The sequence below is a fragment of the Megascapheus bottae genome, chromosome 2, assembly GCF_031878675.1.
Source record: "Megascapheus bottae isolate mThoBot1 chromosome 2, mThoBot2.hap1, whole genome shotgun sequence".
NCBI classification, from domain to species: domain Eukaryota; kingdom Metazoa; phylum Chordata; class Mammalia; order Rodentia; family Geomyidae; genus Megascapheus; species Megascapheus bottae.
The window spans coordinates 30,479,096-30,497,629 of record NC_143510.1 but is presented as its reverse complement, the minus strand read 5'-3'; the positions used below and the strand labels follow the sequence as shown (position 1 = coordinate 30,497,629).

At 45.3% G+C, this 18,534-nt stretch overlaps 1 protein-coding gene across 3 annotated transcripts in view; it reads right to left on the bottom strand.

Moving 5' to 3' along the window:
- The window catches only part of Ptprg (protein tyrosine phosphatase receptor type G), a 667,714-nt gene that overhangs the window by 94,488 nt on the left and 554,692 nt on the right, over positions 1–18,534 (bottom strand). For all 3 annotated transcript variants that reach the window (XM_090323299.1, XM_090323309.1, XM_090323290.1), the window contains 2 exons: positions 4,740–4,924; positions 97–205 (listed from right to left, as the gene is read on the bottom strand). In XM_090323299.1, coding sequence (XP_090179425.1) covers positions 97–205; positions 4,740–4,924 — 294 coding nt within the window. The remainder of the gene's footprint in view (positions 1–96; positions 206–4,739; positions 4,925–18,534) is intronic.

The following is an 18,534-nucleotide window of genomic DNA, read 5'->3' as shown; positions in this document are numbered from 1 at the left end:
TTCGTCCAAGCCCCAGAAGAAGAAAAAGACAAAACCATGAGGATGGAGGTGGCTCAGAGTGGCTCCAGGTGGAAAGAGGAGGGAAGCCAGCCTCACCTTGGAAGAGCATCGTCTGGCTGAAGTCACTGCGCATGTCATTCCGACACACAGCCTGGACTCGGAACAGGTAAAGGCTATCGGGTGAGACATGGCTAATGGTGGCTTTCTGCAGGGAAGAAAGAGAAAGGCAGTGAGTTGGTTTTCATCAAAGTCAAAGTACATGGAACAAACTAAAGCAAAGGTTGGTACCTCAGCAAAGGCGGGGATCCTTTTGTCTACCAAAGGCCATTTAGATATTAAAATGGCCTTAGATATTAGAATCCTTCAAGAGCCACACAAAATAATCAATACAGGCAGACAGTCTCAGACAGCTGAGAAGCACAGGTGTCTGTTCTGTCACGTACCAAGTGATTTCTCTGTATTTATACAACTTGTGGGCCAGAGCTGCTCCACTCTTGGAGGGCTTCTATGGAATAAAGACTGCTCCTATGGGACCTTGGCTGGGAAGCTGTTTTACCCAGGATAAGAGAAGGAACCACATCATTCTTCACTGTGTCTTAGAACCTATCTCCAGGCCCCTTTCAAGCCTGTTTGTCATAACTGATAACTGCTATACCTTATAAGCTACATATACACATAATATACAACAGTTTGTATATATATTATATAATAATGCGATGTAGTATATTAATTATAATTGATATATCAAGACATTATAAAAGCAGTATATATTATATGTAATATATTATATATTAATGTACACACACACACACAGACACACACACACTAGTGCTAGGCCTAGAGCACTGTCCCTAAACTTTTTCTTTTGTTTGTTCAATGCTAATGTGTTACCAAGTGAGCAACAACCCCACTTCGGGCATTTTTGGGTTGTTAACTGGAGGTAAGAGTCTCATTGGCTTTCCCATCCCAGGGCCAGGTTTGAACCATGATCTTTAGATCTCAGCCTCTGAAGTTGCTAGGATTATAGGTTTGAGCCATTGGCACCTGGATAAACAGAGAAGATTTTTTTTTTTAACTACATAGCTCAGGCTCACCTCAGACTTGTGATCTTCTTGAGTTAGCTTCCCTAGCATGCATGGCTAACAATATATCCTGGATAATAACCTACAATTATTAAACAAATAATCTCTAGAGACTTGCTGACTTTAGGATATCAGAAAGAACTGTCTGTGTGTCTGTCTCTTATATTCTTGTATCCTGACTATCTGTATCAGAGGACAGGCAGCCAGAGCAGAGATCATGAAGATCTGATCGACCCTGTCACTGCGTTCTGGAGCCCTGTAATTCTCCCGTGGCTGCTCAGATGCTTCCAGGCTCTGCCACCTTCAACAGTGTGGTGAAGGGAATGGCTACCCCCTAGGTTGTGGTGAGACCTGTGAGTGGGCCAGGCAACAAAGTAGGCAGCAGAAGCAATGTGGTCTGCAGGAAGATCAGCAAATTACAGCCTGTAAGGTCAGATCTGGCCTGCCATCTGCGTTTATAAATAAAGTATTATTGACACACAGCCCCAGCCACTCCTGGGTCTACCATGTAGGGTTACTTTTACTCTATACTGGCAGAGTTGCATACAACAGAGGCCACACTTCCTGTAAAATGTGAACTAGTGACTATCTAGTCCTTTCTAGGAAAACATTTGCCAACCTCTGATCAAACATCACCAGCCAAATGCGGGTCACTGCTCTTCAGTGTTCATTACAATATCCTTTTAAAACTAAGGGAATGCAAGGAAATGCAACAGGCACTTGTAATACCTGTAATCTGAGCTACTCAGGAAGCTGAGTTCTAAAGATCACAGTTCAAAACCAGCCTGGGCAGAAAAGTGTGAGATTTTTTTATCTATAAGGAATCAGCACAAAGTAAGAGGTGGAGGTGTTGTGGTTCAATTGGTAGAGAGCCACCCTAAGTGAAAAAGCCAACCAAGACAATGACGACCTGACTTCAAGCCTTGAGCACAAAGAGGCTAAGGGACAGTGCCCAGGCCCCAAGTCCAAGCTGTACAGGAGCACTGGATTAGGTTAGTATTTTAGCTGTAGGTCTTGTTTCAGCGAACAGTTATACCTGTCTTACTGGTCAGCAGTGAGGAAGTACAGCTGCAGGCCAAAACAGTATTGCAAATGTAACTTTTAGATTTCTGGGCCACAAAAACCATAAATTAGAGAAATGTGTTGTTACACTAAATCAGCACTCGTGACATGCTGAGGAATTAAGAATATTAATTTTGTGTGTCCTAAAAGAAGGAAAAAACCCTCTAGAATTCTTTATGAAACAGAACTTGCTATCAAAGCACATTTTTCTCTGTATCATTTGATCTTTCTCTAAAACTAATTTGTGCCTCATTTTCTAAACCTCTGCTCCCCCACCTAACCCCCCTTATTCTGTTCCAAGCAAAATCTTCCATTCATCTATACACAGATTTATTAGAATTCACTTCCAGCTGGTATCTACTCATCTCCACATGTTGAATTATTTTCCAATTAGAACCAGAAACCAAGTAGGTGCCTGGATAAGTTTCCACTGATGAATGATTGAGTTCAGCCAGGACCAACCCCTTTCCTGACTTTCTATGGTGATAAAAGAAAGGTTAGAATTCGGCATCAAACCTTGGGTGCCTCCCAGCCAATGTCTCTCTGATTTCACGAAGCCCATCGCTCTCTAATGTGACCTAGATAACAATGTCTAGCGGGGAAATTGAAAATCTAAATGGAAACGAAGTCAAAGAATGTTCATCTGAAGGCATATGAAAAGCATTATTGAATCGTTGATTGAATGGGCCCGGAAGGACTCTGTATTGGGAGAAGGGTGGGGGGAATGGGAACAGCCATTAAGAATCCCCTACTCAGTGCCACCTCCACTTTCACCTGCACATACAATTATAGGTTTCATTATTCTGAGGCCTTCCTTTGATTAGCAATAAGCGCACCCAGGCTTTCCAACCCTATGTGTCTGTCACTTGGAGTTTCTTGGCAAAGACTTGGAGAGGAAGGGACTGTTGAAGGGTCTGTTGTAAGAGGAAAAGGACAGCGTCTGCCAACACTTGCTCTGCTCTGGCCAGCTTCAGATGCTCTCTGTTTATGTCACAGTGAAGAGGGAAAGTTGACCAGGGGTTGTTTCCTTCCAAATGAGGACAGCATCTAAGAACTGGAAGACACAGGTAAAACAAATTACCTGGCCACAGGGTTCCACAGCAGGTCATGGAAATGTGTCAGGCCACAAAAGAAACGGGAACTGGGGAAAGTGGGGTGGTAGAGAAGAGGAAAAGATGGCGATGGAGGTGGTATGACTGTTCACAGGAGTATATAGCTGGTGGCTCCCTCCTGTAATCCTAGCTACTTAGGAAGATGAGGTCTAAGAATCCTGGTTTGGCATTGTGTGTGTGTGTGTGTGTGTGTGTGTGTGTGTGTGTGTGTGTGTGTGTGTGTGTGTGTATGTGTGTGTGTGTGTGTGTGTGTGTTTTGGTTTTGTTGCTATTTTTTTTATTTCTGTGCTTTTGTCTTACATGTCAGTTTATCTTGGGGAGGGGACAGAGAAGCACAGAATTAATAGAACGAAGTGTGAACTAATGCAGCAACGATATTCACTAGAAAATGAACTACATAACCTTTTGGGGAGGGGTCAGAAGGGGAAAAAAACTGGGAGAAAACGAGGCAAAAAGTGATACTGATCAAATGACATGTACTCATCATTACCTGACCTGTAACCCCTGCATATCACCTTTACAATAAAAACAAAATAACAGAAAACAATCCCGGTTTGAAGCTTTCCTAGGCAGGAAAGTCCATAAGACTCTTACCTTCAGGGCCGGGAGTTTGGCCTAGTGGTTAAAGTGCTTGCCTAGCATGCATGAAGACCCAGGTTTGATTCCTCGGTACCACATACATAGAAAAAAGCCGGAAGTGGTGCTGAGGCTCAAGTGGTAGAGCTCTAGCCTTGAGAAAGTCCAAGGACAGTGCTCAGGCCCTGAACTCAAGCCCAGGATTGGCAAAAAAAGAAAAAAAAAAGACTCTTACCTTCAATAAACCACTAACTAGAGCTGTGACTCAAGTGCTAGGATAGCAGTCTTGAGCTAAAAAGCTAAGACTTAGGTGCCTAGGCACTGAGTTCACGCCCAAGGGCTGGCACAAACGTCCATACATAAGTATTCAGATAAGCAGGAGCTAGTGGCTCACACCTGTAATCCTAGCTACTCAGGAGGCTGAGATCTAAGGATCTTAGTTCAAAGGCAGACTGGGCAGAAAAGAGTCTCTTATCTCCAATTATCAACTCAAACAAAACCCCAGAAGTGCAGCTAGAGCTCAAAGTGGTAGGTAGAGTGCTAGCTTAGAGTAGAAGAGTAGAAGAGTAGAGAGACAGTGTCCAGATCCTGAGTTCAAGCCCCACACCCACCATCACCACGACCACCACCACCACCACCAACAGCACAGTGTTTACGAGGGGCCAAAACCCACGGTATACTTGTGTAATACATTTAATGTATATAATAATCAGATGAGATGGCAAGGGTAGAAGGGAAGTACTCTGGTTAGTCAGTCATGAATGCTGGTACACTGAACCACAGCAGTTCCCGCTCCTGGCTGCTAAGTGACAAGTCAGGATGAAGCCGGCTGAGTGTCAGGAAGAGAGGTCCAGGAAAAGACTAGAAGTGCAGGTTTGACTTGGAATAGGACAGGGAAGAAGCTTACCAAGTCTTTGTCGCTGTCCTTGGTGAACGTCTTCTCCTTTTCATCCTCGTTCTTGGTCCAGCTGTAGGAGACCATGTAGTTTATGATAGGTGGATGGTAGATGGTCTCTGGCTGGCTCCAGGACACCTGCAGTGCCGTTTGGTTCAGAGGCTGTACCTTCATGTGGATAGGTGGAGAGCTGCAGACTAAAGACACACATGGCCAAGCTCAGGGGGTGTGTGTGGCCCAAGCCAGAGCTCACAAGAACACCCCGAAATACATCAGCCTCAATCAGTTGAAATGGCCACCTAGGAGACTTACATACCTGACAGCTAAGCCCACCTACCAGCAATGCATACCACGCAGGTGTGTGCCCCTCTCTTTACCATCTAGGCATATTCGTGCACACCCTGGTGAGCCACTGAACACTAAGGAGTGTGGTCTGTTATTTCAACCCTAAATACTCCAGCCTGTACCTATTTAGAATGAGGACATTCTCAGAGAAGCATGCGAGCGGCTCACGCCTGTAATTGCAGCAAGTCAAGACAACTGGCGGGTCAATGCTTTAAGCCAATGCAGGTAGAAAAGTCTGCAGAAGTCTATTTCAAATGAACCAGCTAACAGCCAGAACAGAAGTGTGGCTCAAATGGCAGAGCCTCACACGGGCAAGTTCAAGGCCCTGAATACTAACACCAGTACTGCCAACAAAAGCCCCGAAAGAGAAAAGTTACTCTTCCATACAATCATGACATCTGTGTCATACTGAAGAAATTAAATGTTGATTCAATAGTATTGTTTTAGAAATTGCTTTCATTAACATGTATTATCTGCATAAAGTGAACAGTTTCATTGGGCTATTTGCATATAATGAATTTCATAATATTATGTGATACACAATCCATATTCGGTTTTTCCCATTTCTTAAAAATCACTTAGAGGGAGGGTGGTTGAGAAATGGGGACCATGTCATGAGAAAGGGTATCAATGTTTGTGAAATTATGCACTTTCTATCTGGTAAATATAATGTAACCCTTCTATTAATCACAACAAAAAATAAAAAATCACTTAGACCAGTCACCCTTCTCCTCTCCCACACTTTAGCAGCCCCCTTCAAGTCATATGGACCTCTTGTATTTCCTTGACAGGGACTTTTTGAGGAGTTTGGGGGGTCAGTCTTAGCTAGGAGCCTCGGCACTGTCACTGAGCTCATTTGCTCAAGGCTAGTGCTCTAACACTTTGAGCCGTAGCTCTACTCCTGGTTTTCTGGTGGCTAACTGGAGATAAGAATCACAGGCTTTCCTACCTGCTAGTTTTGAACTGTGATTCTTAGACCTCAGCCTTCTGAGTAGCTAAGATAAAAGGTGTGAGCCGCCAGCGCCTGGCTTATGACCAAAAATTTTAGAAGAAGCCATTCATTTGACTTGTAGATTGGCTCCAATTAAACACAACCTGTAGGTGAAATTTTATTGTAACTATCAGAGTGTAAAGAAATACAATGTACTGCAAGACTTCACATAGTTCCAAAGGAAGGACCCATGGAAAAATAATGGCTTTGTCTGGAACAGCAGACTGTGCATTCACACTGCAGTGAGTGATAAGGATAGGTCAGTGGGTACATCTTTTTATCCCCATGGCTGGGGGATTTTTAAGGGACACAGCACATCTGCACCTGTGTGCACACAAAACTATTGAAGTGTTGAGTTTTAAGTGTGACTTCAGATATGTGGAACAATGTTTCTCAGAGGGGACACTCCTGGATCAGGAAATGGTTATTTGCTCTTGGGAGCTGTCTTGCGTGACAGCTGCCAAAGATATCTGCAGATATCAGAAAAGGTCCCCTCCCTGGCTGACTGCCCTCTACCAAGAACCACCTGTCTAAAACAAAGAGGTTCATAAGAATGAGCTAGCCATTCAGAGCTAATACCGACTTTGGGGATGGGATGACGATGGAAGGCTGGGAGGAGAGGCACATAAAAGCTCTGACGCGTTTGAGATATGGACTGGAATCAGTCAGTAAGCTTGGAGGGAAAGGTATGGGAAGTGGTTGGGATGTTGTCAGGAAAAAAGAGACCATAGGAAAAGAGCCCGAGGGCCTGGACAAGAGCAGCAGGAGGAGGCAAGACAGAAAACGAGGAGGACATTGAGGCATCAGGTGCAGCTGTGGAGAAAGGTCATAGGAACTGGGTTTGAATTCTGATCTTTCTCCTGTAAGTATGTACTAAGAAGACCTGAGCCGGAATGCCAACTTTGAAGTTGTCATGAGCCACGGATCGCTCACCTGTTGGGCAAGTATAGCAGGGTCAGAATGGAGGGGACCTGGCAGGAGGTATTTACCCATGACCTTGACAGAGAAATGGCAGGTAGGTTCCAAACTGAAGGACAGAAATGTTGAGAAGCCTAAAGGTAGATCAGGTGAGGAGAGGAAAGGAGTATGGGGGGGAATGAGAACATAGAGGTAGAAGGTGGGGTGCATATTGAAAGAGACAGTCTTGGGAACCAGGTCCAGCTGTATGCAAAGTAGCCCATCACAAGCCCAGATACCTCTGTTTTCCACCCTAGGTCCCCACACCTAAGGCAGCCCTGAGGGGTGGGGAGGGGGCAGCTGAGCCTCCCAGAAAAGCATGAGCATTCGGGAGCCATCCCTGGAGAAAAGCAGATATAGGTTTTGACAAGGAGGCATCCTTTTGCTCTTCAACTGCCAGATCATAGTTCTGTGAGATAAGTGCTTTGTGTGTCTGAGACAAGAAAGGATAAATTAATGAGGCATTCCCACTGCCCTGTAAAACCCCAGGAGGCAATGTGCTGTCTGCCACACAAATGTCACCAGAGCTGGGACATCAAGGAATCTGCAAGGAGACTTTACAGAAGCCACGGAGGGGGGGGGGGCAATGATGGGGCATGGACACTAGGTGGCGCCAGACTACTGCTTTTAATTAAAACCACTGTAAGACAAAATCTGTTTCTCAAGACAGTCACAGATAAAATGGGAGGAATTTGGCTGCTTCTCCTACTGCCTATCATGTTCTTATTTATCTTCCTTTAGGCTCTACGGGAGCGTATCTCTCTCCAGTAATTACATCACAAGCACAGAAGTAATTCTATCACCCACATGCCTAGGCAGCCATTCTTACTTAGCTATTTTATTTTTTCTTTAGCCAGGCTTGAACTCGGGGCTTTGATTTCTACTTGGCCTTCTGATTCACTATACTAAGTTGTGTTGTACCTCCTTTTAGGGAGTGGGAGTGTGTGTGTGTGCTTGCGTGTACAGGTGAACTGAGTAAGATTAGTCTGCCCAGGCTGTCTCTGAATGATGATTCTCAGATCTTAGCCTCCTGAGTAAGTAGGATTTATACAGGCATGAGCCATGGCCAGTTGGCCTTCTTCTTCTTTTTTTCTTTTTTGAAATTAAAATGGCTAGGCTTTTCTATGCATATAAAGATGCTTCGGGTTAATTCTTTTAAACCATGTAGTAAAGAAAAGTAAAAAAAAAAAAAAAGAAGAAGAAAAACACCTCAAACTATGTCAGTATAAATACAAACAACCATGACAAAGAGTACCAGTGGTTTCTTTCACACCTGGAGTCCTCACTACTCAGGAAGCTGAGATCTGAAGAGGTACTTCAAAAGCCTGTCCAGGCAGGAAAGTCCATGACACTCTTATCTCCAGTTAAGCACAGCCCACCCCCTTTCCAAAAAAAAAAAAAAATGGAAGTGGAGGTATGGCTCCTGTGGTAGAGCACTAGCCTTTCACACAAAAGCTCAGGCTCTCAGTTCAAACCCCAGGACCAGGACACACACACACACACACACACACACACATGAATGAACTAACATCTATGTAGACAAGCTTCTTCATCATATGTAAACATCCATACAAACTAGTTGAGGTAAAGAGCGGGATGTGTTAGCTAGGCACTGGTGGCTCACATCTGTTATCCTAGCTACTCAGGAGCCTGAGGTGTGGAAGACCTCAGTTTAAGGAAGAATAGTTTGCTGGACTCCATCTGCAAAAAGCCAGATTAAAGGCATGGCTCAAGTGCTCTTAAGCACAAGGTACTACGTTCAAACTCTTGTACTGGGTTGGGGGCTGAAAGAGAATGTATATAGCTGCAACTGAGTTTTTCTTTTAGTATTTGGCTCCATACATTATGACTGTATTTCCTCCTTGAAAAAGTGTCTGGTAACATTGCTTTGAAATCAAGTATGGAATGCCATTGTCTCGATGTATTAGAAAATACTGAGTTAAGCCGAGCACTGATAACTCACACATGTGTAATCCTAGCTACTCAGGAGGGTGAGATCTGAAGATTGTAGTTCAAAGCAAGCCTGGACAGGAATATCTTTATCTTCAATGAACCACCAGAAAACCAGAAGTGGTACTGTGGCTCAAAGTAGTAGTACAATAGTCTTGAGCAAAAGAGCTCAGAGACAGTGCTGAGGCCTAGAGTTCAAGCCCAAAGACTGACAAAAATGAATAAATAAACTTAAAAAAAAAAGAAAAGAAAAAGAAAATACTAAGTGAAGCTTCTAAGGGAGAGCTCACTTTCCAGGATCACTTTCTAAGAAAGAATTTTGTCATTAAAATGTCTGCTGTAGACCATACATCAGAAACCATCTATGTGAACAGAATCTTCTCTCCCCAAGCCACAGCTCTCCTCACACCTTCTTGGATAGTGAGAATGCTTCCGTCCAGAGGTGGAGGGTTTGGCCAGGAAACTTTGTCAAAAGCCAGAGAGTAAGGATTTTCAACATTGTGAACACACAGTCCTAACTCTGGATCGCAGGAAGTACACACGAACCAATGTGGCTGTGCCCGAAAAGCTTGATTTACAATCATCACATTTCTGTTTCATAGGATTTTTGAGGTGTCACAAATTGCCTTCTGATCCTTCTCTCGTGTTTAAAAACATTAACAACCACTGTCAGTTCCCATTATACAAAAGATGGTGCTGAGTGAGCTTTGGCCTCATGCATCAGTGGTTCGCTGATTCCAGACTTTGAAGATAAAGGGAGATCAAACCGTTATTTGAAAATGAGGTACCCACTGCATTCGTATTCTTCATATGTCCTGCACACTGGGCCTCCCCAGTGAAAGTCAGGGGCTGGCACTTTCGATGTCCTGTTCAACACATTCACCTGATGTCTACAGTACCAGCTGGCATGCAGCTGGCTCTCCATAGAGTTTTGGTGGGTCATGGTCCACAGGTCTGTGTGGTGAGCCCTTTCTTCCCTTCCAGTTTTCTAGCCAAGCCTCACTGCCAATGTGGTTTCACTATCACACAGCCCCTCTGCCGTTCCTCACTGTGTCCTTCCCTTCTGTCCACCTGTCTTTCTCTCTGCCTGGGTGGGGAACTCATGTCCTTAGCAGGGCCTCAGATTTCATCAGCAGTACAAGAGAAAGCACCCATGTCCCTTAATGCCACAGATTAAGTTCCCATCTATGACATCAGGGCCTTTCCTTCAGGGACCTTGCCTGTGGGGGTGGGGGGCTCCCATCCTGAGTCTTTCACTCACAGCCCTGGAAGGAGATGGTGGCCAATCAGCAATCCCATTCTAGGAGTGGAGGCAACAAAACTCCCAGAATGCTCCTCAGCTGGGGAACAGGCGAGATGGCCCAAGGTCTTTAGAAGAGTGTAAGCAGAAGTGGGCAGCACGTTGGGGCACTGTGCTACCAACATTCTGCTGGTATGGAAACCCTTTCCAGCCATGGAAATGTTTCCAAAGTTCAAGTATAACAGAGACAATGCAGCACCAGGACGTTTCATGGATCAGGTGCAAAGAGCTGGTGTTGGCAAACTAGTAAGCTCTTTTTATTTTTATTTTTTGGTCAATTGTGGGACTTCAACTCTGGGCTTGGGCATTGTCCCTGAGCTCTTCCGCTAGAGCTCTACTACTTGAGCCACAGTATCATTTCCGGTTTTTTGGTGGTTAATTGGAGATAAGAGTTTCACAGACTTTAGTGCCTGGGCTGGCTTTGAACTGCGATCCTCAGATCTCAGCCTCCTGAATAGCTAGGATTACAGCCGTGAGCCACCAGTGCCCAGCTAAGTGAGCACTTTTCCCAAAGAACAAGCTGGGTTGGGGCGAGGAGTGCTGAGCATTCACGAAGTCCTGGGTTTGATTCCTCAGTACCACATACACGGAAAAAAACCAGAAATAGCCCTGTGGCTCAAGGACAGTGCCCAAGCCCCAAGACGGAAAGAAATGAAAAGAACAAGCTAGGTACACAGGTATGTGTTCTAATTCTGGCCCCATAGGAGGACTAAGTAGGTACATGAGAGCCTACAGGTAAATGGAAACAAAAGGAGTTGAGGACAAGACTCGAGGCCCCCCCTAGTACCACCCAAAATACCCAAGTTCCAAGACAGTGATCACAGGCAAAGACGGGTGCCTAGTACTTGCACCTTTCTCTACCTTAACAACGGCTAATTGCAAGCCACATATACATTCCAGGCTGGAGGTGCAGGCTCTGGCTCTTTAAGGAAATACCCTGACATCAGCCTGGCCCTTCTTGGGGTGGGGCTCTGGCTCCATTCCTACCAAGGTCTGATCGTTTTCTCAGGCTCCTACATGGTGCACCCTTCCAGGCGCTCTTTGAACCACCTTTACCGGTGACCCTGGGTGCCTTCCACAATGCTGAGGCTCCCTCCCAGCAGGGCCCCGTGGCCTGGGTTCAAAGTCTTTCTGAATGAAGGTGAGTTCTTATTGTAGGTTTTCTGAGAGTCAGCGCCATCTCCACATGCCCGCAAATCTCAGCATCTGTCCCCTCTGAGCTTCACCCTGGACAGAGACAACAGGGCACTCTCCCTCCCTCCCTCTTCTCCCTCTCCCTCTGTCTCTTTCTGTCTCTCTTGGAGGAGCCAGATGGACGATGACCCAACAGCCCATTGGACATATCTCTGCCCGTTTCCTGGTGCTCTCCACAGAAGGCCCAGGCTCCCCCTAAGAACAGGACTTCAAGCCCTGACATCTTCGGTGCTTTAGGGGTATTACCCCTTGCCTGCCCCATCCCTGTCTGGGCGCAGTGCTGGAGGTGGTCAGGGTGGGCCTCTGGCTTTGGAATGTTCTAGATTGATAACTTCCATGAGGGCTGTCCTGTGTCCAGCGAGGCTGTGACACTATCTTCTCCCCTCAGACTGTCCTACAAGCTGGGATCACAAACATGCCCCATCACACAGGGACACAGGGTGGGCACAGGAATCACACCTGGAAGCCAATGTGTCATGCCATTGTGATCACAGGTGTTCTCTCCTTACACACTCTGCCCATGGTGTCAGAGGCGCACACAAGCTTGGAGGACGAGCACGGCCTCTCGCAGGCACTCTGCGTCTACCCCATGCCTCCCCACAAGGGTGAACCTCCCTCTGCACGGAAAGCTTCTTTCCCACTCCTGCAGCCCTCAACCGGCCTCCCGGCGACTCTTGTCTCAATGACAAATGAGAGCAAAGAGTCTCTGGACAATTTCCACCGCAGCTCCAAGTCCTGGGGGGTCCTCGTGAATCTAACCAGTCCAATCACCATCTTCCCACCAGCGAAAGTACCCACGGGACTGCTGGCTTCTGAAGCCATCCATGGGCAACAGAAACACACACACACACACACACACACACACACACACACACACACACACACACACACACACACAGAGTGATGATGCTGGGCCACGCTACACCTCTCCTCTCTGCTGACAGAAGAGGAGCAATCATGGCTTCCCTCTGTGGCACTGCTGGTTCACCCCGGCTTGAGAGCCCACCTCACTCTGCTTTGATGGAGGAGGCAACCAGCAGTGTGGCAGCAGGTACAGCCTGGCAATAAGGCACGGGGTGGGGGTGGGGTTGGAGAAAGTCCAGGGGAGGCACAGGAGCCACAGTGTCTTAATTGTTCAACACCTGCCATCTGCCACACTGTGGATGGGGATATGAGGGGAAAAGCCCAGGCGGGCCCAGACCCTGATGTGGACAGGGGTCACCTTCAAGCAGAACTCTTAACTGAGGGCTCTGGAGAGAATTCGCCAAAGTTTGTAAACTTGGAAGCAGGTAAAAAATAAATTTAAAAAAAGACATGATTATTTTTTCCAGTAGCTTCTAATGAACATATACCATTATTTTATATTTTACATGTTGGCTATAGAGAGCAGTACTGTGAGTAGGAATGGATGGGTTACTGCCAGTGGCCGAGTCTAATGGTTATTGGACCCCTGCTGGGGCTTGTAAGGTAAATAAATTCACTGAGAAACAGATAGATTGGAAGACCACAGTTTTGAGATATTTTGACAACACCATATGGTAACTGGCTCTTTGAATAATCAAATATTCTTTACTATAAATATGAGAAGAGGCCTAGGGGATCCACCAGACATTTAAGGGGTCCACGGTACACAAAAGGTCAAACACTCCTACCACCAATCAATTGGTGGCTTCCTAAAGAAAGAGCCAGAGTTCTTGTTGTATGGAGGTTGTTTCATGTGAAAACTTGATACAAATTTGTAGCTGGGGAAGGTTTACTAAGTCCAGTGATAGTTAAGTGGAAGACTCAACAGTGTGCCTCAAGGAAAAAGGCTGGGATGTATCAGACAGACAAACAGACGGCAAGGGCACGGTGATGGAAAAAATGGAGAGAAAACTCACATGGGAAACTTGGTCTCAAAGTTAGTGCTGAAGGCACGATGCATCCCAGGGTGGGTCTTCCTCCAGAGGTCAGACCATGCTAAATATGGGAGTTTTTATCAAGCACCAGGATAACCACTCCAAGTCTCAAGTCCATTGTTTGTAAACTGGTATAACCTGCTACCCGAGGAGGCTTTCCTACACCAGGCAATCACATGGTGATTATATCTACGCTTCTCAACAAAGAACAAGTATAACTCATGTGGTCACCCTGCCCACAGAGGAGGTTCAACTTGAAAAGTTATTGCTGCCCCAGACCCAAACTCTGCACTCAGCAAATGACAGACAGCATGGAAAGGAAGGGGATAAATTCGTTTCTCTAGGGCATTCAGCATGTAGTCTGGACTGGGCTTAAAACCCTGGCATTGCAGTGGGGTTTCTCTACTTGGTCTCCTATTGCTCACAGCTAAGAAGATGTTACAGTTATGAAAAAAGCAGCTGGGTCATTTACAACAGAGCTTAAAACTGCCCTTAGCAATGAAAGAATGAGATCTAAACATCATCCCAAATGTAAGAGCCAACAGTAAAGTAATCCTAATGAATGTGGCAAAAAGTTCCCCAGTTACCCATCTAGGGCAGGCTCAGCTTGATTTCTTTTCTTTCTTTCTTCTTTTCTCTTGGGGCTTCAACTTAGAATCTTGCAGACTCACTTGGCTTTCTTGCACATAAGGATGGCACTCTAGCATTTGAATCACTTTTTTTTTTTTAATGTTTGGTTATTCTGAGATAGAGGTCTCAGTTATTTCTGCTCAGGCTGACTTTGAGCCAGGATTCTCCAGGACTCAGCTTCCTGAGTAGTTAGAATTATAGGTGCGAGCCACTGGCATCTATGCCTCTCACCTGACTGAGTGAGTGACTCAGGTGGTTGAAGTACTTGGATTCTAGATTCATTTTAACCCTCTGGTGTGACATGTAAATCAAGGGCTGGGAGTTTTGCCTAGTGGTAGAGTGCTAGCCTAGCATGCATGAAGACCCGGGTTCGATTCCTCGGTACCACATACATAGAAAAAATGCCAGAAGTGGTGCTATAGCTCCAGTGGAGAGCTCTAGCCTTGAGAATACCCAAGAACAGTGCTCAGGCCCCAAGCCCAAGCCCAGGACTGGCAAACAAAAACAAAAAAACAGAAGACATGTAAGTCAACTGGTCATTTGGTAAGGACAGTCCTACATGGTAAGGTTTAGAAACTGTCCTCTGGCAATTCTTTCCAGACTTAACCAAGGATGCCTAGAAATCAAACAGAGCCAGTAGGCCATTTGGCATGCAGAGCCCAGGTCAGGAGTGGACAGCGCCCTCTATGGGTCTCCAATGGAGATCATTAGTTTAGCACATGGAACAGCAACTGAGCTAGCCCTGCTATTTTGGCTGCCTCTACCAAACAGGTCCAAATGCTCAGAGAGGCTCAAGCTTCACAGCTGGCAGATGCGAATCAACATCTGGTTTTAAACCATCAGCATATTTCTCACAGAGAAGGCTCCTTTCCTCTGGAAGAATATTTCCAGTGCCAGCCCAGATGTATAGAAACCACATGGGCACTGGGCACTCAACAACACCTGACAGCATTTAGCACCAGACATATATAGGTGGGAGCATTCTCTGCAAAGGCAGAGATGTGAAATGTGACAGCCAAGACTTACTTCAATCCAAGCCAGTGCTTTGAAATCGCAAAACCAATCAAGAGAGCTGCTTAGGAGTGGAGCCAGGAAAAGAAAGATGCTGGCTCACTGAGCATACACAGGGGCTCTCCGCTGCTAGGTTCCCAGGAACTTAAAGGGTGAGTCTATTTCTCAGGCCACAAGAAAGCAGGAGTTCTATAAAGAAATGCATGCAGGAACCACCCCATGGTGGGTTAAGAAAGACTGATTGGGAAGGGGTGAGGGGAGGGAAACTGGGAGAAAAACATGGCAAGGGGTTTCAATGTTCAAGACATAATGTATCCACTACCTGAAGAATGTATCTGTAACCCCTCTATTCATACTCCCACAATAAAATACAATGGGGAAAAAAAAGTCTCAGTGAGAAAAAATGGAGAAGATGAGCAGTCTAGCCCTAGCTCTAACTCCTCGTTTGGCTCCACCCAGATTTGAGCTAACACCTTTGGGCCCCACACTCAGGGGCTGTGATCATTGGCTGGCAAAAAAGGGGTAGTGCACTGCTCAACAGGGTACAGTTGGCCTTGTCAATTTCCACACAGCTATTCACAAATAAGAAAAGCAAACAAAGAAATCAAAGAAAAGCAGAAGCTATAGAGGATTCCTAAGCTGGCCCTGGAAATCAACTCTGCCTACCTGGCTGGACATAAAGAGAAATTATGACATGTGATAATAATCAATAGCCTCTGGAATTTGTTGCCAGCATCAGCTCAACAACTTCCAGCAGCAGCAAGGGTGCCTGTGAATGCTCTGATACCAGAGCATCTCTCTCTGCTTTTTGCTTGAGACAGCAAGGAACTCCCTCAATCTTTCCCTTCCTTCTCCTCCTCCCTTCCTTCCTTCTTCCTCTCCGCCCCCTTTCTTTGTCTGTCTGTCTGTCAATCTGTCTGTTAGCCTGTGTGTCTCCTTCTTTCTCACCCATCCTTGTTCCCTCCCTCCCTTCCTCCTTCCTGCCTTCTTTCAACAGTCCCGGGGATTGAACTCAGGGCCGAGGCACTGTTACTAGGCTTTAGTGCTAAAGACTAGCACTCCACCATTTGAGCCACAGCTCCATTTCTGGTGTTTTGATATTCAGTTAATGATAAGAATCTCAGGAACTTGCCAGATGTGGTGGTTCACGCTTACAGCCTATAATCGTAGTTACTCAGGAGGCTGAGATCTGAGGATCAAGGTTCAAAGCCAGCCCAAGCACAAAAGGACCTGAGACTCTAATTTCCAATTAACCTCTAGAAAATGGGAAGTAGGGCTTGGCTCAAGGGTAGGGCGGTAGCACCCAGGCCCAGTTCAAGCCCCATGAGCCACCAAAAAAAAAAAAAAAAAAAGAAAGAAAGAAAGAGGAAAAAGAATCTCAGGGAGGCTCAGGATAGCTTTAAACTGCAGTGCTTGGATCTTAGCCTCTTGAGTTAGGATCATAGGCATGAGCTATTGGTGTCCAGATCCCTTCTCTTCTCTCCCTTTCCTCCCCTGCAGCCCCCAACCACCCCAAAAAGCAAGCTTCTTCTGAGTAAGTGACTTTGTTCTAAAGTGGTAGATACCAAATATCAGGAGTCCCTCTGATTATAGGCACTAAGTGTGGCAAAGGTTGTCACTCCAAATATCTAGCTTTATTCTCCTTTAGGAACTTGATCCTGCAGATGCTAAATATCCCAACTATGCAAAAATCATCTATGCCTGGCTACCTGTCATGCATGGGTTAGATCTATCCATGCATGCATCCATCATCTGTCCATCTCTCCACCCAACCATCGCCCACAAACTCAACCACCATCCAACCATCAATTCATCTATCTGCATCCTTTCCTTCCTCCAATCTACCCATCTAATCCCAATATTTAAGGCAGCAACACTGATCACTGTAACTTCTCTACCATGAGTTTAGGCAGAGGAGGCTGGGGCAGGGGATATCTTACCCCTGACACAGAGCTTTTGCAGTAGTGGGAAAGATACATAAGAGAAAACACACTCCAAAAGTGGTAAGTGCTATATAGGAATGGTACTGGTGGCCTGACTCAACTGGCTGGGCCAAGACAGTTGGGAAATGTCCCTAAGGAGGGTGCCTAAGCAGAGCTCTGAAGCTGAGGAGAGGTCACGTGGTGGTGGTAGGCTGGGGGCCTTGAAGCACAGGGAAAGCCTACTGGAACTGGAGGGTGGCAGGTAAACTGAAGCACTGACATATGAGATGTAGCTAACAATGAGACAGGGCAATGTGGACCACGTTTAGATTTGTGTTTGTCCCTGGGGAAGGTTCCCATAAATGCTAACACCCTAGCTTCACACTTCAGCCTAGAAGAACAGTCCTTGTATTCTGAAATGCATTCTCTAGAAACCATGTCAGAGGCGGATATCCTCCAACTTACACGAAGCTACTGCTGACCTAGAGACAAGGACCAGGATGGCTGCAAGAAAAGATGAACTACATTATATGCCTGAAAAAACTACACTGTATTGGCTCACTTTACAGTCATCATGGAAGTCTAAGCACTGGAAAGTATTAGATATAGTTGTTGTACGTGATAGCCCAGACCTGTGATCTAGAATTCAGTAAATCAGAGGGTCAAGAGCTACAGACTAGCCTGGGTAAAAGGGAGATCCTGTTCTATTCTGGTTCTTTTGTTTCAGGACCTTTGCTAAAGAACAGGCCTATCAGATCTGTGCAGGATTGATTTCTTATCAAATAAAAACAAAAACAAGGACTGCAGGCATAGATCTGCATGCACACACATGCCCACATAGGACTTGAAACAATATGGCAGCCCTTTCAAAATATGTTCCTTTACGTAAGGTCCATGGTTTTAGTGCAGTTCTACTTTTTGCTTTCTGTCTTAATTACTGGCAAGGTTAAAAAAAAAAAAACAGTGGCAAATTTATTTTGTAAAGGAGGATAAGAAAAAGCTCACCAGGAAATGGCATAAAAAATAGTGTTTTCATTTTTAATACTTTTGTGCTACAAGTTTCTGGAAGTCCAGGACAACTTTTGGGGAAGAATTTCTAGGAGAGCAGCTGTCTACAAAGGAATGAAATGTTCATATCACAGCTTCTTTTAATAAGACAAAGTAATTCAAGCTCATTAATCTAGTGAGTGGAAATGATTAAACTGAAAATAGAACAACATTAATATTTTCTCCCGAAATAGCAGAAAAGCATGATTTCAATGTCAAACTCTTTTTAAAAGCAATCATGGATTTACTTCTTTGTTTGCTAATTTAGGTACAAGATGTGGTGTTCTTTCTCAATATATTCTGATTTAAAATAGGCGAGTTACTCAAGCATTCCCCCACACTCATGTGTGTCCTTTAAAAATGTGCCGAAATAGGAACAGGAAGCAAGCTTTAGCATTGTAAATGTGGCTGAAAAATAGATATCTCCATCAGCACAAGCACAAATCCAATCTCTTCCCAACCCCCAAAGAGGCAATGGCTCATAAGACTGGAAGGTAGTTAGGTAGCCCAGGATCCTCTCTGTTTCCTTTGCTTTTATTACATTATGCTGTGTCACTTTAAT